The sequence below is a fragment of the Pongo abelii genome, chromosome 11, assembly GCF_028885655.2.
Source record: "Pongo abelii isolate AG06213 chromosome 11, NHGRI_mPonAbe1-v2.0_pri, whole genome shotgun sequence".
NCBI classification, from domain to species: Eukaryota; Metazoa; Chordata; class Mammalia; order Primates; family Hominidae; genus Pongo; species Pongo abelii.
This window is the reverse complement of record NC_071996.2, coordinates 62,342,911-62,370,180: the sequence shown is the minus strand read 5'-3', so window position 1 is coordinate 62,370,180 and position 27,270 is coordinate 62,342,911. Positions and strand designations below refer to the sequence as shown.

The 27,270-nt window shown below is 39.0% G+C and overlaps 1 protein-coding gene across 1 annotated transcript in view; it reads left to right on the top strand.

Annotated features, from left to right (window-relative positions):
• Positions 1-27,270, top strand: part of LY75 (lymphocyte antigen 75) — a 105,841-nt gene that overhangs the window by 6,372 nt on the left and 72,199 nt on the right. The window contains exons 3-11 of the mRNA XM_002812515.6: positions 4,396-4,566; positions 8,115-8,279; positions 11,975-12,085; positions 13,217-13,357; positions 15,996-16,187; positions 17,075-17,232; positions 24,532-24,642; positions 25,187-25,275; positions 25,415-25,584. Of these exons, the coding sequence (XP_002812561.4) occupies positions 4,396-4,566; positions 8,115-8,279; positions 11,975-12,085; positions 13,217-13,357; positions 15,996-16,187; positions 17,075-17,232; positions 24,532-24,642; positions 25,187-25,275; positions 25,415-25,584 (1,308 nt within the window). The remainder of the gene's footprint in view (positions 1-4,395; positions 4,567-8,114; positions 8,280-11,974; positions 12,086-13,216; positions 13,358-15,995; positions 16,188-17,074; positions 17,233-24,531; positions 24,643-25,186; positions 25,276-25,414; positions 25,585-27,270) is intronic.

Genomic DNA, 27,270 nt, shown 5'->3' with positions numbered 1-27,270 from the left:
GAGGTTAAGTGCCTTGTCTGAGGTCACACAGCCATGTTGTGATAAACCTGGGATTTCATCAGATAGATATGTACTTCTTATGATGGTCTTCTAAACCCTAGAGGAAACATTAGATTAACAGGAAATCTTTTTACAGGCTAAAAGTCAAATGATCTAATAATGTTGATCTTATTCTAAGTTTTAAAAGAAGAAAGGCCAGGTGTAGTGGTGCATGGTTGCAGTCCCAGCTTCTCAAGGGACTGAGGCAGCAGGATCACTTGGGCCCACAGGAGTTCAAGGCTGTAGTGTGTAATGATCATGCCTGTGAATAGCCACTGCACTTCAGCCTGGGCAACAGAGTGAGACCCCCATCTCTTAAAAAAGAAAAGGAGAAGGAGGAAAAATGTATTTTTTCTTGCCTACAGATTTCTAATAAGATGGGAAATTTTTGAGTGGATTTTCTTATTTATTTTCATTTTTGGCATGGCAACCAAATTTTGATGTTTATATTTATGATTCAGCATTTTAAGAGTGGAGTTTTTCAGTTGCTTCCAAAAATAAGTATATTAATATTGCCTCGCGGGGAGCTGACCATGGACTTAGCTCTGAGTCTAGGGACTGGATTGCAACTAATTTCCAAGTTAAAGAATGAGTAGATTTATTTTTTTAACCACTAAATGTAATTAGCTATCTCCCAAGCAAATATTTTTCATTATGTTGCTCTAAATTACACCAAATGTCGATATGCATATAATGATGTCCTCTAAGTCCTATTATTTACCCTTGCCTTTCTTTACAAATTTCCCTAGCTTTACAGTGGCTTTCTTCTTCTCTTAAAGATCATTTAAGCTAAATTTGGCCTCAAAGTCAGGATAGCAGCTTCGCTCCCATGCTTTCCATTATCCATCTGCACGAGTTTTTCTTTCTAGTCTTTCTACTTCCTAGTGAGGATGCAGGAATTATTCTGAGAATGTCAAGTTCTGTTATGGAGAAATATTAGAGAATTAGAGATGGGGTTTTCCTTTTCATCAATCCCTGACCTTTGAATAGTTGACAGTCTGTTTCTGAGAGCCAGTTTCCTCCTAAAAGTAAAGCAGTTGCTTTCTGGATACGACTTAATGGCAAATTAAAATTCTGTGCCACAAAAGCCCTTCTCCAACTTGCCAACTAAGAGGAAACACAGAGCCAAACAAAATGCCTTTTAATTGGATTTAACTTGTTTCATTGTATTTGTCCAGGGATCAGAAAGGATAATTTTCTTGGCAAGGTTCTTTTAGTCTCCTGATCTAATTCTTTTGAGGGGCATAGTTGTAATCTTAAACTCCCTCAGTCCCCAGAGTGTGTTCATTTCAATATAACTGGTTTTCCTTTTTATCCTATGTGTTTTATTTATGCATTTCTAATGTTCTTCTGAGACAGGGACTGTGGATTTCACCCAGCTGCCAAAGAGATCAGTAGCACAAAAAAGTTAAGGACCCACCCAGGGGACCACCCAGAGAGAGCTAAGCAATGCCACCAGCATAGCCCAAAGGCATGAAGTGTTTCTTGTGCTTTTCAAATATAATATTTGAAACACTAAAGCTTTTTTTTTTAAGCATATATAGTTGTGACTAGTCAAGGCATACCTCAAGTTTTAATTTGCACAGAAGCCAGGGCCAAACCTGCCACCTCTTCTCTGTTTCTGTCTGGGCGACTGGTACCATCTAAGTTCTACATGTCAGAAATCAGCAAGTTACCCTAGAGGTTTCAGGCTTGCCTCTTCCACCACTCCAATATAATCAAATATGAAGTCCTGGCAATTCTACCCTTTTCAATTTATGTATATCCCTTCTCGTTCTTAGGTTAGGGACTGCTGTCTTAAGTTAGGGACTTTCTCTAGAACTCCTCTCTCAGACTCTTGATACTGATTGTTGTCCCCACCTTATCTAGCAGTATATAAACAAAACTTACAAGATACCTGAGTCCCAACAAAGTGAAATCCAAGGTTACCTAGCTTGTTACAGCAAAGCTAGGGCTCAAAACCAGTATTCCATTCCCCAAACATAGCTTCTTTCTTTCCCCCTTGGCTTTAGCAGTATAAACAAAGTTTTCACTTGTGACACAAGAACATTAATTTATCACTGTGCCTTGGGTTGCCTCTCACCCCAACTCCTATCCCGTGTGAGTCGTGTTCATCTCAGAGAAAACTGAAGTTGTATAAATTTTATCAGTGAACTGCTTTTGACTAGCACCCAGGTGTACATTAATATCATTAAGATACCTTGATCTCACCAGCACTTTTCAAATTTTGAATGTCTGGTGAATCATGCAGAGGAAATGGACTTTTTGTGGCAGGGTGGCTGCAGAACTATCAGAATTCTGGGCAACTCTTAGAAGCCTGCCAACAACCTCTTTATCCATTGAAACTATTTTGTCTCATGTTACTGATGACATTAATTTGCTAGTTTTCTGCATAATCACCTCATCTCACAAATTGGTAACTATTGCATAATAAAGCTGTTGTTTTAAGGATGCTATCACCATAAATCTGCACATTCAGAGAAGATTCTTCCCAGGAAAGTCTGTCTTGCTAAGGAAGCCCATGGTGTGTAAGAGGCCAGCATCAGCAAAGAATGCGTGGGAACAAAATGCTTAGTGAATAGTTAGCGTAATTTAGCTGCTTCTGGTGTGGTGGTTGTATGCTTATTCTTCAAAGCATATATTGTGACTTAGAGAGCTTATTAATTGAAGCCCAGCTTTGAGCTATGAAATTTAACTTGAAACTTGAGAAGGCACCCACTGATGTCACAAGTTGTCCTTATAGGTCAAGACTCTAATCAGAGAGAGCCCATTCTCATCCCTGTCACTTGCAGCTGAGTGCCTGAATGTCTCACTTGACTACTCTGCAAAAATGGGGATTTCCCAGACAAGTATAATACTTCCCCTGTGATCTCACAGGTTTATGATAAAGAACAAATGACAGAAATGTATACCAAGACACTTTGTATTCCAAAAATCAAAGGTTTTAGAAAAGAAAACTGATGGTTCTACAAGGAACAGTCTTTGTGTTCAGGGACTGTCCCCTTAGGTTTGTAATATGGGAAGAGAAATTGGTCATGAGCTATTGGGGGATTTTTGATGCGGTTAAACTGAAACATAGGTAATAAGCAGAATCCTTATAAAATATAAGGTCAACATACTCTTTAACAGAAGTACCCTTTCGAAAACTGTTTATATGACATAGCAAAACAAAACCAGTGATCTTTAAAAGACTGTTTGCCAAGAAAAGCATCCAGATTATTATTACCTTTTGCTATAGTTCTGCTTAATACATTCTAAGCTGTTAAATGGCCTCACACTTTAGTTAGACGGACACTTGAGGAAAAGAAAGTAGAATCAAATACTGTCTTAAGCACACTTTTAAGCAAATCTGTGAGACATTTTGAGGAACCCTAATTGCCTGGTAAACGGTGATAAGATCTGATTACTATGATTTACCTAATGGCCATCATTTGATCTGTTAATGACCAAGGTTTTTAGCAAATTGAGGACCGAGGTTTTGGCAAATTGTGACAGAAAGAGATACAGGGATAGCTGTTCGATAAAAACACCTTTCCAAGAGAATTAGTATGATATAAGTATCAAACACTCTTTCCAGCATTTCCAGGCATATTTGAGATTGGAATCACTTTTCAGTTCCTCCCCATGTACCAGGGAAAATGATTAAAATAAAAGCTATGTCTACTACCTCACTGGCCCCCAGCCGGTCACATGACTGGCCCCATTGAAGCCGCTGCTTCTTTCATACCCCAAATTACCACGCCCTGTACCTTCCCAAGAATCTACTCAGAAATTCAGCAGCTCTTCCTTTTACTTCCTCAAAAACCACAGTCTCTATTCCACCTCCAGTCTCTGAACAATGGGACTATTTGTCCATCTTTCTAATGCCGCAGGTGGTTCCAAAGTCCACACCCACCCTCAGTGGTTCCAAGGTATTTTTCTGGCTCCAACACTTTCTAAAGAAAAGAAAATAGAGGTAAATGTAACCTCAGCCAGGGCACCCTTTCTGGTGAAGTGCTGTGCGGCCCACAGCAGAGTTAGTAGACCCTCACCTGATCAAGCCATGCTCTTTCAGCTCCTCATCACACCACAGTAAGTGAAGCTTCACATGGTTGATCACTGAATGCTATCCCCAATTTGCAAAAGCAGAAACAGAGGCTACTAGAGGTTGGACAGCTAGCCCACAGGCAAACAGTGGGTTAGTAGGGAGCCAGCATTCATGTCCAGACCTGACAGCACCCATGCTCTGAATTCCTACACTCGGATATTGTATTCTAAACAACAATGTTTCTTTTAAAAACAGTTTTAGAGATTAGCCAACTGAAGCTGACTACCCAGTTTTTAACTCTCTTTTCCTCAACTTCCTCTCCAACCCAGAGATCTATACCAGAGATGGGAACTCCTATGGGAGACCTTGTGAATTTCCATTCTTAATTGGTGGGACCTGGCATCATGATTGCATCCTTGATGAAGATCATAGTGGGCCATGGTGTGCCACCACCTTAAATTATGAATATGACCGAAAGTGGGGTATCTGCTTAAAGCCTGGTATGTATGGGCTGGTAAATTTTATGTGGAAAGATAGTACATTTATACGAGGCAATAGGGAGAAGGAAGAGTTCAAAGTGACTCAAAAGTGACTGCAAAAATATTATCCCGGATAAGAAGTGTATGTTTGGAGGAGAAGAGAGAGGTAATGTGTAGCCATGAATTTGCCTTCAGAAACAGGCCCGGAAGTGAACCAAGGCGGATGGTGTCATGCAGGAGGAGGAGGAGGGAGTGTTCCATAGCACAGACACCCCAGGGAGAGGAAGTGTGGAAAAAGCATGCACAATTAGGAAATTGCTGCTGACCTTTAGTAGTTTCAGAAGACTAGAGGGGGTAGAAGCTGGGTTGTAGTGGAATGAAGCATGAACAGAAGGAAGTAAGCCTCGTAAGTTTCACGGAGCAGAAGAGACAGTTGGCAAAGGACAAAATTGCAACATATTTATGTAGTTACAATCTCATTTGGCTTTATTGCAATTCTAGAATCAGGCAACACCTCATTTCATAGACTACCGTAAGTGTTCCAGTTCGTTGAACAGAGGGGACTGGCTTTGTAGACAGAAAAAGGGCTGAAGAAAGCAAAAACGAAAACCAAAGAGTTGATTGGTCATTACAAAGTAACTTTCCTTGTAAGAGCAATAGAGAAATAATTGATTGGTTAACATCAGGTGACTTCAGGTTAAGCATGGAAACAGAGGGAACTTCATTATCAGGCCAATTAAAGATTGAAACTGGCCTGTTGGGGAAATTAGGCAGTTGTCTCTCTCTCCTCCTTTCTCAAAAGACCAGATGACAACTCTGTTTCAGTTTGGTGATGTGGAACTTTGGCATGGGTGACTCCATTTTGATTTTTGAGTCCTAGATCAGGAGCTTAGTCCAAAACAGTGGCCTCCTATGATTTTTATTTAAAAAAGCAAAGGGTAGTTTAAGAAAGAGATCAGTTGAAAAACACTTTTAGAATGGCGAAGTCTTAAGTATGTTTATGGCCTGAAGCAAAGAGCGGGGAAGAGAAGAGATAGGTCTTCCTGGCTCAGAATTGGTGACACTGTTCCTTCCACCATTCCTGTGTGTTTGTCAGAGTGCTTTTTCTCGTTACTTTTTACCAGAAGCAAACTGTTCAGGATTTGCTAAAGAATTTGCTGTTCTTTAGAAAGACAGAGAGAGACCAAAGTAGCAATTACATCATTATCTGGCACATAACTGAGACAGTTTCTCACCAATTAGGTGAGAGTTACAGGGGATCATGGTACCTGACATGTGATAGGTACTCACAAAATATTACTTAATGGACCACAAGTTGAAAGAATCTGTAGCAAAGAGAAAGGAAAGAGCTCCAGACCTAAGTAATAATAGTTAATACTTAACAGGGCTCTGCCAGGTGTCAGATACTGTTTCAGGCTCTCAATATATATTAACTCATTCAATCCTCAGAGCAACCCTGAAAGGTACCATACTTTATCCCCATTTTACAGATGATCACAGTGAGGCACAAGGGTGATATGTAACTTGCCTAAGATCACACAGCTAATAAATATCAGAACTAGAATTCAAACCCAGGAAGTCTGGCTATGAAGTCCTTGTCCCAAACAGCTACACTAGCCAGACTCATTGAGTAGCTAGCCGGGTGGTATTAGTAATGCTGATCCCTCCTTCGGGAATCTGAGCTTCAGAATGCAGAGTTCTAAGCAACTTGAAGAGATTATACTGGGTTAAGACTTAAGATTTCAGGGTGCAACAGAATCACATGGAGAGTTTGTTAGAACACAGATATCTAGGGCCCAGAGATTCTGATTCAGTAGATTTTTGGTGGCACCCCCAAATTTGGCAAGTTTCCAGGTAGTGCTGATAATGCTGGTCTGGGGACCACACTTTGAGGATTACATATCTAATTAGAGGCCCAGGCTTCTCAACACCTGTAGCCTACCTACTAAAATAGAAAAAGCCAGTATTTTCTTCAGCTGTAATTGATAATAAGCAGAGTTTGGTCAGCCAGGTATCAACTTCATTTAACTCTCCTTATCATTTGGATCAGAAATTTAGATGTGAAAGGTTGCTTAGAGGTAATCCAATGTAAACCCCTGTTTCTCAGGTGAGAGGCAGCAGGCCCAGATCAATGAAATGACCTGTCAGGGTCAGACCACATTTTTGTGGAAACTGGTGAAGGATTCTTTATCCTCCTTCCCCACTGTACATATTTACCCCCACTGTACCTTGCTGCCTTGACAGGGATGTGTCTTGGTGCCTTTAGCCTCCTGTGGGTGTTTTGTATGTGCTGGGGCTTTGGGGGTGGGACACATACAGTCATGTTAATGCATGCATATGCTTCCTAGAGTTACTTTTTATGGAAGAAGCAAGATTGTAAGTTTCTCAAACCTGAGGGCTGCTAAATCATGGAGGTCATGTTGTATAGCAAACACACTGCCATCCCACTCCTGGAAGCTTCTGGATTTACAAGTGTAGGGCCTCAGTGGTAATAATGAACCTTTAGACCATGTGCTTTCAAATCCACCCTATTTTGTTTTTACCAAATGTCAGAATCTCTGTTGCTATTTATGCCATAGAAAAATGGCTGAAGCAGCAGGATGTGCCATTCAGAGAATCAACAAGACCAGTGCCCTCATTATAGCTCTGTCACAGTCACCTCTAGGTCTTTGTTCCTGTCTGTGAAATAAGGACATTAGACAAGATGATCTCTAAAGGCCCTTCCAGCTTATAGGATCATGAGTATAACATCTGATATGTAACTGGCTATAGGAGGCCTTTTGGAAAGTCCCCCAATTGGAGCCTGGGATGCACTTGACACAGCCTGCATTGGACTTCCCCTCTTGTGGGGAGTACACAGGAGGCTCTGAATATATTTTGAACCAGTTGTCTCAAAACTTTTATATCTCATTCAGGAAACAGCTTGCAGTTTCTTTGTCTGAAACTATGTATACTCTACAAACACATATGTATATATGTTTATATGCACATATATACACACATATACATAGATAATGCATATGTAATGTGAATTACATATCATATATTCAATTCTTTATTAAAGTATTAAGGAGAAATTTGGACATACTTTCCCAAATAAGGTAGTCACTTGGGCTCAATATCTTGGCCATTTAAGCAGCATGTCTGTGCACACGCATACACATACAGTGGTTTCTATGCAGGCTGTGGGCAAACCCTCTGTAGTCTGTCACTATGTTCAAATGAGCTTGTTTTCCATTAGCTCAGTGTTCACAACATGTGCACACTGAGACTCATATCTCAGGCAGAGGGCAGTCAGGGACATGGGGGAAAACACAGCATTGTAATTGATAGGGATAAAAGGAGAGTGGAAAATAAGAAAGAGTGGAAGCTTCAACCAGCCTGAGTCACTTGGTGTGTTATGATTCCAATTTTATTGTGATCAAAATATGGTCTAAATGAGTGACGGCAGTCTCCATTTGGGCATATCCTAAGAGTATGCAAATTGACTTGCAGTATTTGTAAGCATTCTAAGTAATAGAAAACATCATGTCCTTACTTTATGATCACTAACGTGTCTTTATCAACAGAAAACGGTTGTGAAGATAATTGGGAAAAGAACGAGCAGTTTGGAAGTTGCTACCAATTTAATACTCAGACGGCTCTTTCTTGGAAAGAAGCTTATGTTTCATGTCAGAATCAAGGAGCTGATTTACTGAGCATCAACAGTGCTGCTGAATTAACTTACCTTAAAGGTAGATTTTATTTGCATGTGATAGAGCAAATTGGCTAAAATTGTAAAGGTACTTCTTCTGTTTTCATATCCAGATGTGTTTCTTTGTATGTATCTTTTCTGACCTCTTTTGGGATTTAAACTTCTACACTGAAACCCATAAGCAAAAAAGCACTGAATATAATCATATTTCACCATTGAGAAATGTATCTTGTGATGGAAACTAAAGAGAGATTGATGTTCAGAAAACAAGGTTGGGTAGCAAGATTAAACTGCTACCCTAATCCTAAATGAAAGGATTTTCAAAAAGTGAACAATTAAACTCTTTGAACATTGAAAAATAGAGAATTAAAGGAAGGGAAGGAAGATGGTTAAGTTACACTAGATGGCCTCAGTAAACGTCCTTACATTGAGTGAAAGGGTACAGTCCTCAGGGGCAAGGAGTGTTTTACTAAATCTTAAAGTGGATTTAATAACATGGACGCAGAATGGATAGGACTTTGTTTTGTTTTGTTTGGGGGATGGTAGTGGTAATTTTTTAATTTTTAATTATGAAAACTTAATAGATAAGAATAAATAAAAACTTTAAAAGACCATTTATCCTATCATAAGAATTTAAGGATCACCTTGTTAATTTCAGTAATAAGCCCTACTGGAACTTTGATTGGAATTGTATTGAATCATAGATTCATTAAAAAGGAATTGGCCAGGTGCAGTGGCTCACACCTGCAATGCCAGCACTTTGAAAGGTAAAGGCAGGAGGATTACTTGAAGCCAGGGGTTTGAAACCAGCCTGGGCAGCAAAGTGAGACCATGTCTCTTCAAAAAAATAAAAAATTTTAATTGGCTGTTGGCATGTGCCTGTAGTCCCAGCTGCTCTGGAGACTGAGGTAGAAGGATTGCTTGAGCCTAGGAGATTGAAGCTGCAGAGAGCTATGATGGCATCACTGCACTCCAGCCTGAGTGATAGAGGGAGACCTTGTCTTAAAAAATAAATAAATAAAAGGTATAGCGGTTTCAATATTGTCTTCTCAACCATGAAAATGATATGCTTTTCTATTTATTTAGGACTTCTTTTATGTACTCAGTAAAATTCTGTAACTCCTTCCATAGTCTTGTATATCTTTCAAAAGAAACTGTATAAACAGAAATTTTAATATTATATTTAAAAATCAAGGAACCTAAGTTACTGAGTGCCTGATGAGTTATTCTTTGAATGAAAGACAAATAATTGTAATATATGATAATGATGATGTTCCAGACAGACGTCTAAATACTTTTTATACATTATCTCATTTCATCCCATCTAACTACCTTATGAGGTGGACGTTATTGTCATCCTCATTTTGCAGACGAGGAATGCGAGGCTCAGAGAGGAAACATAACTTGTCTAAAGTCACCCACAAGTATTTAGCAGAGCCTAAATTTGAAGTCAGTTTTACTTGAAAACAAATTGTATCACACATATAAATGGTTGGTTTCACCTTTTAAAAGACTGTAAGTTCTTTGCAGGCAGAAATGGGTCTCATGGGTTGTTTTTCACTTTTGCACAAAGCTGTAAGCTTTATTGCTATATATTAAACAAACATGTATTGTCTAAGTAATTCAGATACATTCTATCACACTATTTTATAATAACTGGAAATATTTGATAAATGCTTACTGTAAGCAAGCCCTACTTTCTCCAGATAAATCCGTTAATCATTACTACAACCTCATCAAACAAATGTTTTATCACTAGATAAGGAAATTGATCCTTAGAAATAATATACCTAACAGCATACAGCTAAGAAGTATCAGATTGGGATTTGAATATCAACATATAGAATTGCAGAACTCTATTTATTTATTTGAAAGAGGGTCTCCATATGTTGCCCAGGCTGGAGTGCAGTGGATATTCACAGGTGTGATCAGAGCACACTATAGCCTCAAACTCCTGGGCTCAAGCGATCTTCCCACCTCAGTCTTCCAAGTAGCTAGCACTACAGGAGCACAGGATCGTGCCCAGCTTACTTTTTTGTTATACTACGTACCCCTCTTAGATATCTTTATCTCTTTTTATCATTAAAAGGCCACAGGTCTTTTGTCGTTCGTTTTGTTTACAGCTTTATTCAGACCTCCTTTCTTACTCGTAGCTTTACCCTTTTCCTGTGTTGTTTGGCACTTGAATATTCAGATCTTTAGAATGAAAATCTGCCAAATAAGCCAAATGGGCTAGTGTTTGGCATTGGAGTTCTATTCCAGACCTCACTGAAGCCTTAGAAAAAATATTGTTGCGAATTAAAAGTGCCAATAAATTCAAGTTCCCTAGAATATTGACATTTGGAAACCGATGACTTCAGTGAAGGAGAAAAGTGCCAAAGTGTGACAATCAAATGTTGCATGATTCTTTATGCATCAGTTTTCTTTAATAACTCATGAAAGTAATGTAATATGGTAAAGGACCTTATTGTACCCTACTCCTGGCCAGACATGCCCAGTATTTAATACATATCATTAATTTTAGAAGTATATCTGTTTCTAATGTTTCAAGTTCCTCTTCCAGTATGAAAGCTTCTTAGGCATATCAATACGCCTAATTATGACTATTGGTTTCCCAAGACCCAAAAAAACTGTATTTTAACCTCTAAAACTCTGCTTTCTATCTTTCTTTCTTTTTTTTTTTTTTTTTTGTTGTTGTTGTTGTTGAGACAGAGTCCTGCTCTGCCACCTAGGATGGAGTGCAGTGGCACAATCTCGGCTCACCGCAACCTCTGTCTCCTGGGTTCAAGCAATTCTCCTGCCTCAGCCTCCCGAGTAGCTGGGACTACAGGCACACGCCACCACACCTGGCTAATTTTTGTATTTTTAGTAGAGACGGGGTTTCACCATGTTGGCCAGGCTGGTCTCAAACTCTTGACTTCAGGTGATCCACCCGCCTTCTATCTTTCTTAATTGCTGATAGCATCTGGTCATCAAATAATAAATTTGAATGATCTATCTCCACTGTACCACGTGTGTGTGTGTGTGTGTGTGTGTGTGTGTGTGTGTGTGTGTGTGTCTCATTCTGTATCTCTAGTCTAAACAGGACCCTTTGGGCCCTAGAGTCATAAGCCATATATATATATTTTATATTATATATTTTTTATATATATATATACTCCATTGTCTATGAAACAGCTCCTATACATATTTCTGACCCAGTCCCAGAAAAACTTGATAATTTGAGGGATCCATGTCTGTCTCCTTCTACTAGATTGAAATTCTCATGAGGGCAAGGACTTTGTCATTTCAGTTTTTATGTCCCTAGAACCTGGCAAATGATATGTGTGCCTAATGAATTTAAATTGTCAGTCTAGAATACAGTCAGATCTTCCGAATCTAGAAGTACAATGGAAACTGCTTTTAATAAGTCTTCTATATTAATAAAAGAGGATTAAAAATAGATAGTGAGACAGCTACTCTAAGAAGCTTCTGTTCTTACCTTAGATGAAAGGGAATTTGACAAGCTAATAGGAGAGCAGAACTAAATTAACTTATCACCGTTTGGGTTTCTCAATAGTCTGAAGATTTTTGTCTATTAGCATTGCCTACCTTTGATGCATAGACAGCCTTCTACGGGGATTGCTGCCTTACAATCAAGGTCTGCAGATTTGTTTGTTATTAGTAGAATAAGTCTAATTTAGTTAATAACTTAGGCAACTTTGTCACTTTTTAAAAATTTTTTAATTCTTACAGAAAAAGAAGGCATTGCTAAGATTTTCTGGATTGGTTTAAATCAGCTGTACTCTGCTAGAGGCTGGGAATGGTCAGACCACAAACCATTAAACTTTCTCAACTGGGATCCAGGTAACTGCTCCTTCCCTACCCCCTCTGCACAGAACAAATCTTCAAAAAAGCAAAAGCTTCTCGCTCACCAATAGCTTAGAAAAGTTTCACATCTTGGCAACTCTTATTATGGTTGCCTCTCAGAAGAATTTTTTCTTCCTAAACCATTCTTAATTGTGGTACTGTTATCGCCAAGCTGAATCACACCATGGACAACTGAGCATTTGAACCTCTAGACCTTTAGAACAACCCTACATTTTTATGTAAGAGCAAAATGAGCTCCACCACATGGCGCAGGAGCCATTCTGTGTCCCTAAAGGACTTGGCATGTCTATAACTCACCCATGCTGTGTTTCATCCACAGCTTAACTCTAATATGGAACTATCCGCTCGTTTTCAAACTCTTGGGGTCTCTCCCCACTACAGCACCCAAGTACTGACAATATAATGGTTGTATTTTATAATACAAATAAATACCTCAAAGAAAGTCTTTTAGGGAATAAAACAAGCAAAATGCCACTTAGCCAAAAGGCTTTCTTCCCAAAGGAAGGATTAGACAACTTTGAAAAATAAAATAAAATCTTAGGCTTATGACAAATGTAGAACCTAAAGTTAACACTAATTTCAGTATAAAACTGCCTGCACACATAATAGGAAAACTGAGTTAAGAGCAATAAAATTCCAATTAGTCACTTTAGTTAATTTAGTTTGCTAAATTTCCTTACCAGCAAATGAAGTAATACTTTTATTATTTCAGTAAATAGAATATTTAAAGATAATTTAATCTTTAACTCAAGGCCTTAATGGCATGACAATGATAAATTAATATTTTTGTTTTATGGAGTAGCAGATTAAGAGCTACTAACCACAGAATATGACCTGGAAGTCATTTGAGGAAAAAGTTTGGTTTTTGTTTTTAAAATTAACTACAACATATCATAATGTTTTCCCCTTAGATTCTATATTTTAGAAGAAAGACATATTTAAGCACATAATTATTCATTGAGGCTTATACATTTCAATTTAGTTAAGTTTTAACTATAATATGAGTTCCCATAAAAGCATAAAATTAGGAATACAAATTATTCTTTCTGACACCATCCTGGCCCTAACTTTCTCATTCTAATGCTTTGAAAAATGTTCCCTTTTAAGACAGGCCCAGTGCACCTACTATAGGTGGCTCCAGCTGTGCAAGAATGGATGCTGAGTCTGGTCTGTGGCAGAGCTTTTCCTGTGAAGCTCAACTGCCCTATGTCTGCAGGAAACCATTAAATAATACAGTGGAGTTAACAGGTATCTTTCTCACATACTCATACAAATAGGTCTTAAAATCATAGTTTTGTGAAAACAAGTAAATCTTTTCCGACATCCATTTCCACCTTTCCTTCTCCTGATACTGACAGTGCAGAAAAGTACTTGATTTTTAACCCTGTGGTTAGATATTATCAACCATATATGAATAAAGCTTTAGTTGAGGTAATGAAGAATATTAAATAAAAATATGTATGCGCCCAGAAGAAGGCAGAGATATTCGAGATAGGAAATATACTTCTGTTCGTTTGTGGCTCTTTTTTCTCCAGAGCAGTGGTTCTCCAGGGGTGGTCCCCAGACCAACAGCATCAGCATCACCTCTTCCTGTTAGAAATGCAAGCTCTCAGGACCCACCCTGGATTTGCTGCATCAGAAACTACAGGATGGAGTCCAACAATCTGTATTTTAAGAAGCTTTCCAGGTGGTTCTGATGCATATTCAAGTCTGAGAACCACTGCAGTGCATGCCTCCGTAATGAGGCAAAACCTATGGACACAGGAGTAAGCCCAGGCTTCTCTACCCTGTGCCCCACAGCACCCGGCCCTCTTCTATCCTTCTCTGTCAGGCAAGTCTTTGCATTGAAAAATCAAGTAAAAAAGGAGAGGTGCAGAGGAACAAAATGTGTACAATGAGGGGGTTTTTCCAGGGAGTTTGGGGATGAAAGAGACACAAGAACAGCTGAAGTTTTTGAGGAGTGGAAGGGTGTGAGGAGTTTTTGAAAAAGAATGGAGGAGTTTATTGACTGTCAAGCACAGGGCCTGATGTATACCTGGTATTTAATTACATCCTCATCAAATGAGAGAAACTAATACTCAAAGCTAGAGGGATGTATTCATCCGTTTTCATGCTACTGATAAAGACATACCCAGGACTGGGAAGAAAAAGAGGTTTAATGGACTTATAGTCTCACGTGGCTGGGGAGGTCTCACAATCATGGCGGAAGGCAAGGAGGAGCAAGTCACATCTTACATGAATGGTGGCAGGCAAAGAACGAGAGGTTGTGCAGGAAAACTCCCCCTTATAAAACCGCCAGATCTCGTGAGACTTATTCACTATCACGGGAACAGCGCGGGAGAGACCTGCCCCCATGATTCAATTACCTTTCACCAGGTCCCTCCCATAACACATGGGAATTTAAGGTGAGATTGGGTGAGGACACAGCCAAACCATGTCAAGGGGAAAGGATGATTTTTAAATGTCCTGCTTTAAGGAACTGTGAGTGAAGGGAATAAAGCATCCAAATGTCTTGTCATCTAAAAAGGGGCAAAGAGCAATTTTTAAGGAAAAACTAGATATAAAATAAAGAATGTGAGGGGATATTTTAAGATAATAGGGGAAATGAACATTTGTCTTCCAAGTTGATTCAAACCAAATTTAGTCCATACAACAAAAGGCATAATAGAAAAGCCAGCACAAATGAAAATAAACTAGAGCAATTGATAATAGATTAAGTAAATATCTTGCAGTAGCAATTATTAAATAAATCACGATGTTTCCACATGATTGAATAATATGCATTTACTAAAATAACTGTGCCAGCAGGAAAATACAAAGGACAAAACCAAATGATATGCCTACTTATCATTGTAATCTTGTAAAAATATGTATTCATTGAGACAAAGACTAGAATATGAAAATGATTGCATTAAGTTCCATTACGGGTGATATTTTTCCTCTGTTCCTTTATCACAATTATAAAATATAACAATAATACATGCTATTTCAGAATATTAAAGTTAATTGAGTTATCTTGCAAGTGTAAGAGGCTAGCTGAATCTGAATCACTTTACCCTTCAGTAAAATAACAAACTGCCCACATTTTTAAGATGCTGTGTTTTCTTACAACAAATATTCCAAATGGTTCTAAATCAGTGAAGTCTGAGTAACCAACTCACTTTCTGGTTTTGTTAACGGGTAGAAGTATTCTGTAGGGTTTCATACTTCATTCTTTTTTTCTAATCTGGAAAGATTAGACCTCCGATTGTGAGCTTTATCATGATCAAAACAGAATCACTAATTCCATGAGGACCATCTGTCTAGCAGAGGGGAGGAAAGAAGTCCAGTGGTAACCTTTGCCCTCTCATCTCTTGGATGCGAAGTGTATAAATGTCTTATTCTGTCCCTTAAATCTCTGCCTGTCCTTTGTTCAACAGTGAGCATTAATCTACATCCCCTTGCTAAGCTGGCCATACAAGAAAAGGAGGCTTGCCCTCTTATAATCTTCTCAAGCACAGAGACTGGAGGGAAACCTAACAAATTCCATGTCCAGGAAAAGATTTGTGAGAAACTGACTTAAGGCACATCTTTCTACTGTCTACTTGGACTAAGGGCAATCTCTCCCTTGATTGTGTCCAAACCCTTTAATAGTCTGTGCTCAGCCATATAGCACATTGAAGCATGTTAAAGTCACATCATTTTCTGAATTCCAGCGGGAATTCCTGTGATGCCGTATATACCTCATTTATGTGGTAGGCACCACGTGAATTCATGTCACTGTAGCATCTGACATCACGTTCCCGTTTTCCAGGACCCTCATTATTCAAGAAAAAAGAATTTGCAATGTTATTGATTCAAAATAGATGTATTTTTACTGGAATATAAATAGCTGCTTTTCCCCCAGATGTCTGGACATACTCAGATACCCGCTGTGATGCAGGCTGGCTGCCAAATAATGGATTTTGCTATCTGCTGGTAAATGAAAGTAATTCCTGGGATAAGGCACATGCGAAATGCAAAGCCTTCAATAGTGACCTAATCAGCATTCATTCTCTAGCAGATGTGGAGGTGGTTGTCACAAAACTCCATAATGAGGGTAAGTTTTTAAAAATATGCTATTTGAGAGGCTTAAGCCATTTTAAAGTATCCCTGGTTTTAGACTCTTGGTGGGAATGAAAAGCTTACAGTTTGATCTCACAGGTCAGCCCTGTCAGATAGGATTGTCTCTGGTGATGGAACTGTTCTACAATTGGTCTAGTATGCTGGTCACTAGCAACATGAAGCTTCTGAGCAGTTGGCATGTAGCCAGGGCAACTGAGGGACTGAATTATTACTTTTATTTCATTTTAATTAATTTAAGTGGCCGCATGTGCCTAGTGGCAACCAATTTGACAGTACTGCCATTGATTGCATGATTTCCCTCTTCTCATGAGCTAAATTCTATTTAAGTTGCTCAAAAAACTTAAGTGATAATTACTTCACTTTTGTAATTATTTGAAAGCTAAAGACTGGTAAAGGAAAATATACTAGACAGACAGTATTATGATCTCTTCCTAGAATAGAACTCGTAGCTATAATAGCTAAGACTAGGTACCTACTCAGTGCCAGCCTGGTGCTCCTTGTTTCACTTGTGAAGGCAGCAGAGTCATACCAGGGCAGCAGTGGACAGTATTTCTATTCAAATTGGGATATGTATGATTGTATTTATAGAATTTCATTCACCCCACAAAGCAAAGTTTATCTACACCAGATATCACAAACACCCAGCCTGCAGATGTTCTACCTGTGTACTTTACTTGCATAAGTGACTTGAAAAGCCTTCATTACCCAACCTGCCTGTCTTATCAACATATTAATAACCGAATGAAGAATACTACAAAGGCTCTTAAAACTCCATATCAGAATGTAAAAATTCATATAACAATGTACATATTACAGTATGTAATTGAGCAAAACCAAACAAATAAAACATTTTTCTTTTAGATATCAAAGAAGAAGTGTGGATAGGCCTTAAGAACATAAACATACCAACTTTATTTCAGTGGTCAGATGGTACTGAAGTTACTCTAACATATTGGGATGAGAATGAGCCAAATGTTCCCTACAATAAGACGCCCAACTGTGTTTCCTACTTAGGAGAGGTAGGAAACCTCCTGTGGTTTCTTTATATTCTTACTGTTTTACCTAATGACAATATTAAGACTTCTTTGGTTGGGAAGTTTGTGTATAAGCTGGAAAAGAAAAGGTAAGAGCCCTCTGGATCAGGGTACAGGGCCACGGACCATTACCTGTTAAGAATTGGGCCGCACAGCAGGAGGTGAGCGGCGGGTAAGCAAGCACTACTGCCTGAACTCTGCCTTCTGTCAGATCGGCAGCAGCATTAGATTCTCATAGGAGGGTGAACCCTATGATGAACTGCACATGCAAGGGATCTAGGTTGCACTTCCTTGTGGAACAGTTTCATCCCAAAACTATCCTCTTCCCCACCCTCTGTGGAAAAAATTGTCTTCCACAAAACTGGTCCCTGGTGCCAAAGGTTGGCAAAAAATAATCTAAAGTCTAGATTGTCTTTCTGGTAGCTACTTTAAAAAGGTAAATAAAAGCAATTACTAAATAAGCAACCTACATCCTATCTGAGAGCATCTTTTCTGGTCTCAAACAGATACAGAGAATCCCTTTAGAACTCACGTTCTTGTGCCGACTGATTCTAGCAACCTGCTTTCTCTCAGGACCAGGGCCTGCACCCACCTTTCTGCCATCAGTGTAACATTCGGCAGATAGCCACAATTTAACCTGAAAAATCCCATCTTCCAAATTCATGTTCAGATTGTTTTATATCGATACTACTTTGAGAAGTAAAAAAATGATTTTATTTAAGAACTAGACCTAACATTTTTCAGAAACCACCTTACTCCTATAGAATGCTTAAACATTTTTTGAACATCTTTTACTTAGTAATCCAAAATAGGCTGTGTCTTGAGCAGAAAAGATATATGTACCTCTGTGTTTTGTTTGTATCACTTTCCTGTGGACCCCTAATTGGTTATGAAAGTGCCTGTGTCACTGAGACATCTAAAGAGACTTAAGTGGAAGCAATAAATGTGTATTTAAAAGAAGTTTAGAAAGGTGTCACATTTGATGCTCTATTTAAAAGGATATCCAACATGTCTTTAGAAGAACATCAGAAATGGAAAAGGGTTCCCATGAGCAAGAGTGAATTGATAGCATACCTAGACAGCATTCCAATGTTCAAAACTGACCCTTATCAGTCAATTTTAATTCAATCAAAATTAAATCAGTGAAATTTAATTCAAACAAAGCAAAGTGACTTAGTCAATTAAGCAAATTAATGTTAAGTAGCATATTTGAAAGAGAGAATTTTGAAGTCCAGATTGAAGTAGAGTTGAAAGAAACTTTTGACCTAGAATTCGTGGAGAATAGCTATTTTAGCCACCATCATCATTTTACACGTGAGGAAACCGAGAAAGGGAGGTTGATGATGTACCTAAAAGTTTTTTTTTTTTTTATTATTATTATACTTTAAGTTTTAGGGTACATGTGCACAATGTGCAGGTTAGTTACATATGTATACATGTGCCATGCTGGTGTGCTGCACCCATTAACTCGTCATTTAGCATTAGGTATATCTCCTAATGCTATCCCTCCCCGCTCCCCCCACCCCACAACAGTCCCCAGAGTGTGATGTTCCCCTTCCTGTGTCCATGTGTTCTCATTGTTCAATTCCCATCTATGAGTGAGCACATGCTGTGTTTGGTTTTTTGTCCTTGTGATAGTTTATGGAGAATGATGATTTCCAATTTCATCCATGTCCCTACAAAGGACATGAACTCATTATTTTTTATGGCTGCATAGTATTCCATGGTGTATATATGCCACATTTTCTTAATCCAGTCTATCATTGTTGGACATTTGGGTTGGTTCCAAGTCTTTGCTATTGTGAATAGTGCCACAGTAGACATATGTGTGCATGTGTCTTTATAGCAGCATGATTTATAGTCCTTTGGGTATATACCCAGTAATGGGATGGCTGGGTCAAATGGTATTTCTAGTTCTAGATCCCTGAGGAATCGCCACACTGTCTTCCACAATGGTTGAACTAGTTTACAGTCCCACCAACAGTGTAAAAGTGTTCCTGTTTCTCCACATCCTCTCCAGCACCTGTTGTTTCCTGACTTTTTAATGATTGCCATTCTAACTGGTGTGAGATGGTATCTCATTGTGGTTTTGATTTGCATTTCTCTGATGGCCAGTGATGATGAGCATTTTTTCATGTGTCTTTTGGTTGTATAAATGTCTTCTTTCGAGAAGTGTCTGTTCATATCCTTTGCCCACTTTTTGATGGGGTTGTTTGTTTTTTTCTTGTAAATTTGTTGGAGTTCATTGTAGATTCTGGATATTAGCCCTTTGTCAGATGAGTAGGTTGTGAAAATTTTCTCCCATTTTGTAGGTTGCCTGTTCACTCTGATGATAGTTTCTTTTGCTGTGCAGAAGCTCTTTAGTTTAATTAGATCCCATTTGTCAATTTTGGCTTTTGTTGCCATTGCTTTTGGTGTCTTAGACATGAAGTCCTTGCCCATGCCTATGTCCTGAATGGTAATGCCTAGGTTTTCTTCTAGGGTTTTTATGGTTTTAGGTCTAACATTTAAGTCTTTAATCCACCTTGAATTAATTTTTGTATAAGGTGTAAGGAAGGGATCCAGTTTCAGCTTTCTACATATGGCTAGCCAGTTTTCCCAGCACCATTTATTAAATAGGAAATCCTTTCCCCATTGCTTGTTTTACTCAGGTTTGTCAAAGATCAGATAGTTGTAGATACGTGGCATTATTCTGAGGGCTCTATTCTGTTCCATTGATCTATATCTCTGTTTTGGTACCAGTACCATGCTGTTTTGGTTACTGTAGCCTTGTAGTATAGTTTGAAGTCAGGTAGCGTGATGCCTCCAGCTTTGTTCTTTTGGCTTAGGATTGACTTGGCGATTCAGGCTCTTTTTTGGTTCCTTATGAACTTTAAAGTAGTTTTTTCCAATTCTGTGAAGAAAGTCATTGGTAGCTTGATGGGGATGGCATTGAATCTATAAATTACCTTGGGCAGTATGGCCATTTTCACGATATTGATTCTTCCTACCCATGAGCATGGAATGTTCTTCCATTTGTTTGTATCCTCTTTTATTTCATTGAGCAGTGGTTTGTAGTTCTCCTTGAGAGGTCCTTCACGTCCCTTGTAAGTTGGATTCCTAAGTATTTTATTCTCTTTGAAGCAATTGTGAATGGGAGTTCACTCATGATTTGGCTCTCTGTCTGTCTGTTTTTGGTGTATAAGAACGCTTGTGATTTTGGTGTATAAGAACGCTCAGGATACAAAATCAGGATACTGATTTTGTATCCTGAGACTTTGCTGAAGTTGCTTATCAGCTTAAGGAGATTTTGGGCTGAGACAATGGGGTTTTCTAGATATACAATCGTGTCATCTGCAAACAGGGACAATTTGACTTCCTCTTTTCCTAATTGAATACCCTTGATTTCCTTCTCCTGCCTAGTTGCCCTGGCCAGAACTTCCAACACTGTGTTGAATAGGAGTGGTGAGAGAGGGCATCCCTGTCTTGTGCCAGTTTTCAAAGGGAATGCTTCCAGTTTTGGCCCATTCAGTATGATATTGGCTGTGGGTTTGTCATAGATAGCTCTTACTATTTTTGAGAGCAGTGGTTCTCCCAGCACGCAGCTAGAGTTCTGAGAACGGGCAGACTGCCTCCTCAAGTGGATCCCTGACCCCGACCCCCGAGTAGCCTAACTGGGAGGCGCCACCCAGTAGGGGCAGACACCTCACACGGCCGGCTACTCCTCTGAGACAAAACTACCAGAGGAACAATCAGACAGCAGCATTCACGGATCACGAAAATCCATGGTTCTGCAGACACCGCTGCTGATACCCAGGCAAACAGGGTCTGGAGTGGACCTCTAGCAAACTCCAACAGACCTGCAGCTGAGGGTCCTGTCTGTTAGAAGGAAAACTAACAAACAGAAAGGACATCCACACCAAAAACCCTTCTGTACATCACCATCATCAAAGACCAAAAGTAGATAAAACCACAAAGATGGGGAAAAAACAGAGCAGAAAAACTGGAAACTCTAAAAAGCAGAGCGCCTCTCTTCCTCCGAAGGAACGCAGTTCCTCACCAACAAAGGAACAAAGCTGGACGGAGAATGACTTTGACGAGTTGAGAGAAGAAGGCTTCAGACAATCAAACTACTCCGAGCTACTGGAGGAAATTCAAACCAAAGGCAAAGAAGTTGAAAACTTTGAAAAAAATTTAGACGAATGTATAACTAGAATAACCAATACAGAGAAGTGCTTAAAGGAGCTGATGGAGCTGAAAGCCAAGGCTCGAGAACTACATGAAGAATACAGAAGCCTCAGGAGCCGATGCAATCAACTGGAAGAAAGGGTATCAGTGATGGAAGATGAAATGAATGAAATGAAGTGAGAAGGGAAGTTAGAGAAAAAAGAATAAAAAGAAACGAACAAAGCCTCCAAGAAATATGGGACTATGTAAAAAGACCAAATCTGCGTCTGATTGGTGTACCTGAAAGTGACAGGGAGAATGGAACCAAGTTGGAAAACACTCTGCAGGATATTATCCAGGAGAACTTCCCCAGTCTAGCAAGGCAGGCCAACGTTCAGATTCAGGAAATACAGAGAACACCACAAAGATACTCCTCGAGAAGAGCAACTCCAAGACACATAATTGTCAGATTCACCAAAGTTGAAATGAAGGAAAAAATGTTAAGGGCAGCCAGAGAGAAAGGTTGGGTTACCCACAAAGGGAAGCCCATCAGACTAACAGCGGATCTCTCGGCAGAAACTCTACAAGCCAGAAGAGAGTGGGGGCCAATATTCAACATTCTTAAAGAAAAGAATTTTCAACCCAGAATTTCATATCCAGCCAAACTAAGCTTCATAAATGAAGGAGAAATAAAATACTTTACAGACAAGCAAATGCTGAGAGATTTTGTCACCACCAGGCCTGCCCTAAAAGAGCTCCTGAAGGAAGCACTAAACATGGAAAGGCACAACTGGTACCAGCCACTGCAAAATCATGCCAAAATGTAAAGACCATCAAGACTAGGAAGAAACTGCATCAACTAACAAGCAAAATAACCAGCTAACATCATAATGACAGGATCAAATTCACACATAACAATATTAACTTTAAATGTAAATGGGCTAAATGCTCCAATTAAAAGACACAGACTGGCAAATTGGATAAAGAGTCAAGACCCATCAGTGTGCTGTATTCAGGAAACCCATCTCACGTGCAGAGACACACATAGGCTCAAAATAAAAGGATGGAGGAAGATCTACCAAGCAAATGGGAAACAAAAAAAGGCAGGGGCTGCAATCCTAGTCTCTGATAAAACAGACTTTAAACCAACAAAGATCAAAAGAGACAAAGAAGGCCATTACATAATGGTAAAGGGATCAATTCAACAAGAAGAGCTAACTATCCTAAATACATATGCACCCAATACAGAAGCACCCAGATTCATAAAGCAAGTCCTGAGTGACCTACAAAGAGACTTAGACTCCCACACAATAATAATGGGAGACTTTAATACCCCACTGTCAACATTAGACAGATCAATGAGACAGAAAGTTAACAAGGATACCCAGGAATTGAACTCAGCTCTGCACCAAGCGGACCTCCTAGACATCTACAGAACTCTCCACCCCAAATCAACAGAATATACATTTTTTTCAGCACCACACCACACCTATTCCAAAATTGATCACGTAGTTGGAAGTAAAGCTCTCCTCAATAAATGTAAAAGAACAGAAATTATAACAAACTGTCTCTCAGACCACAGTGCAATCAAACTAGAACTCAGGATTAAGAAAACTCACTCAAAACCGCTCAACTACATGGAAACTGAACCACCTGCTCCTGAATGACTACTGGGTACATAACGAAATGAAGGCAGAAATAAAGATGTTCTTTGAAACCAGCGAGAACAAAGAGACAATGTACCAGAATGTCTGGGACACATTCAAAGCAGTGTGTAGAGGGAAATTTATAGCACTAAATGCCCACAAGAGAAAGCAGGAAAAATCCAAAATTGACACCCTAACATCACAATGAAAAGAACTAGAAAAGCAAGAGCAAACACATTCAAAAGCTAGCAGAAGGCAAGAAATAACTAAAATCAGAGCAGAACTGAAGGAAATAGAGACACAAAAAACCCTTCAAAAAATTAATGAATCCAGGAGCTGGTTTTTTGAAAGGATCAACAAAATTGATAGACAGCTAGCAAGACTAATAAAGAAAAAAAGAGAGAAGAATCAAATAGACGCAATAAAAAATGATAAAGGGGATATCACCACTGATCCCACAGAAATACAAACTACCATCAGAGAATACTACAAACACCTCTATGCAAATAAACTAGAAAATCTAGAAGAAATGGATAAATTCCTCCACACATACACTCTCCCAAGACTAAACCAGGAAGAAGTTGAATCTCTGAATAGACCAATAACAGGATCTGAAATTGTGGCAATAATCAATAGCTTACCAACCAAAAAGAGTCCAGGACCAGATGGATTCACAGCCGAATTCTACCAGAGGTACAAGGAGGAAGTGGTACCATTCCTTCTGAAACTATTCCAATCAATAGAAAAAGAGGGAATCCTCCCTAACTCATTTTATGAGGCCAGCATCATCCTGATACCAAAGCCGGGCAGAGACACAACCAAAAAAGAGAATTTTAGACCAATATCCTTGATGAACATTGATGCCAAAATCCTCAATAAAATACTGGCAAACCGAATCCAGCAGTGCATCAAAAAGCTTATCCACCATGATCAAGTGGGCTTCATCCCTGGGATGCAAGGCTGGTTCAATATACGCAAATCAATAAATGTAATCCAACATATAAACAGAACCAAAGACAAAAACCACATGATTATCTCAATAGATGCAGAAAAGGCCTTTGACAAAATTCAACAACCCTTCATGCTAAAAACTCTCAATAAATTAGGTATTGATGATGTATCTAAAAGTTTCAAACTTTGGCTGTGCCATTCTAGTCTAGAAGACTAGAATGCTGGAACTGTGGGCTAAGTTCTTCTCTCTTCAACTTTTATACTAAGTGTCCTTTGATGGTTTTATTGCTACTCTTATAAGAAAATGAAATATATCCACAATGTGACCTGGAGGTGATGCTGAGGTAACTGGCTGTGAGCCATCACTTTGCAGGCCTGTTGAGTAGCATTTTCTAGGAGTGTGTTCTCACATTTGATAATTCATTTATATTCATTTCTCTCTCTTTCTCTCTGTCTCTCTCTCATAGTTTTTGTGAGTTCAGTTCTGAATATGCGGTAAATAATTTCCTTTCCAAGCAAGTGTTTTTGTCTCCTTTCAAAGCTAGGTCAGTGGAAAGTCCAATCATGTGAGGAGAAACTAAAATATGTATGCAAGAGAAAGGGAGAAAGACTGAATGACACAAGTTCTGATAAGATGTGTCCTCCAGATGAGGTAGGTAAAATCCCTATGTAAATTTTCTCAAGCAGTATTACAACTTCTTGGTTAGAAATGGTAGCTGAGACTTAAATAATTCAGACTTATAAAATAGAGGAAACTACTAGCTTCTGTTCATTTAAGTTAGAACAAGCCAGAAGGCAGTGAGTCATAGCATACTGGCCTTCTTACAGAAGCAGAAATTTGAAAATTTCTATAAATATTTGTAGAATTACTATCCTCAAGGCTGATGTCTTTACTTCCCCCATTAATATTATCAATATTCAAAAATAATTCATCCAGTGAATATTATACTCTTATGATGAGCCAGCCACCAAGGATAAAGAGAATTAACCCATACCTTTTGTCTGACACAGGCCCACAGTCTTGTGGAGGTTATCTGTGAAATTGCATCCCACCCTCATCACATGTATGAATTCAATAGCCATGTCCTCAATTTCCACAAGTTCTAAGATGTTATCAATGTAGCAGAAACATGCTTGCCAGACGGGACACCATCAAGTCTGGAAAACAGTTTGACAATATTTTTCCTCTGATTTAGGGCTGGAAGAGACGTGGAGAAACCTGTTACAAGATTTACAAGGATGAGGTCCCTTTTGGAACAAACTGCAATCTGACTATCACTAGCAGGTGTGATCATCAGTAAACTTGTACTCATAAACTTTCAACTCTGAGTTCTTTTGCTAAACAGTCTTCCTAAGTAAAAGGTGCATCTTCAAATAGAGTCAATCATTGTGAAACACTTGCCAATTTGATTCTCCTTTTGTAGATTTGAGCAAGAATACCTAAATGATTTGATGAAAAAATATGATAAATCTCTAAGAAAATACTTCTGGACTGGCCTGAGAGATGTAGATTCTCGTGGAGAGTATAATTGGGCAACTGTTGGTGGAAGAAGGCGGGCTGTAACCTTTTCCAACTGGAATTTTCTTGAGCCAGGTGAGTGTCTTAATCTTTAAAGTAGTAGTATACTGTGACTAGTGAAAGGCAGCACTCCTCCCAAAGATGTTCCTCACTTACTTTTGAAATGTGAGGGACATGATGATCTTCAGGATTGGAGTCTATCTGTGGAACTATAAATAGAAGCAGTGGCTATGTCTTCCCTATTATGTCCTTGGGAATAATCCAATGAAAGAAGTTCAAAAACTTAGTTTTCCCAAACCACCATATAATGGCTCAGAGCTAGAAGCACCAGTGTGTTTTTAAAATCTTTTCTATGTAAATCTCAAATAGAATCTAGAAGCTCCCATGTGAGGCTCTTTACATTTTCATCTCTCTGCTTCTTAACCTTTTTTCAAAACTGAATGTGTTTTCTTCCATTATTCTCAATGGGTAAGAATTATGGAGGCTATCTTGTATTATTTATTTTGTTTTTGTTTTGTTTTGAGATGGAGTCTCTCTCTGTTGCCCAGGCTGGAGTGCAGTGGTGTGATCTCAGCTCACTGCAACCTTTCCCTCCCAGGTTCAAGTGATTCTTCTGCCTCAGCCTCCCAAGTAGCTGGAATTATGGGTGTATGCCAACATGCCCAGCTAATTTTTGTATTTCTGTAGAGATGGGGTTTTAACATTTTGGCCAGGCTGGTCTCGATCTCCTGACCCCAAGTAATTCACCCGCCTCAGCCTCCTAAAGTGCTGGGATTACAGGTGTGAGCCACTGTGCCTGGCCTCTTATTTATTTTGAAAGTTAGTTCCTCTTTCTCCAACCAGCCTAAAGCATTGACCATAATTTGCCATAGAATCAGAACACTTAAGCCGGAAAGGACCTCAGAAATACTTTTAGAGTTAAGAAAACAGAGACTTTAAGAGATGATTTACTTGACAAAGATCATCTGGTTATTGAATTAATAAAATCCAGAGTTTCTGATTTTTAAGCCAGTGGCTTTGAATAAGACAGCAGTATAAAGCATTCCACTTTTCACCCTGTGAATTATTTATATTTTATTGTGTTGGTCTAATGTGATCATGAAGACTATTTTTTATAACACAGAGATTGGAAAATATGAGCTTACAATTGAACATGATATTTGAAATAGAAAATGCCCACAAAAGTTAGGACACATGGTCATCACCATCAACATGAGTGATGTTGCTAGTAACAAAGTCATCCTTTTATGTCTGAAGAAGATAGAGTATACAGATGTTGATCCTGGTTAAATCTCAGATTAGGAACACTCTGATGGATAAAGCACATAGATTTCTTTTTTTTTTTTTCTTTTTTCTTTTTTTTTTTGAGATGGAGTTTCGCTCTTCTTGCCCAGGCTGGAGTGCAATGGCGCGATCTTGGCTCACTGTAACCTCCGCCTCCCGTGTACAAACAATTCTCCTGCCTCAGCCTGCTGAGTAGCTGGGATTACAGGCACCTGCCACCACACCCAGCTAATTTTTTTTGTATTTTTGGTAGAGACGGAGTTTCACCATGTTGGCCAGGCTGGTCTTGAACTCCTGACCTCAGGTGATCTACCCACCTCAGCCTCCCAAAGTGCTGGAATTACAGGCGTGAGTCACCGTGCCTGGCCAGATTTGTTTTATAGACACTCAGACATCTTAGAGTAAAGGTGACGTTCTTGATAACTAAGTCTTGGTGGTTGGAGAGGTGCTTGGGAAGTAGCTACCACAACTGCTTCC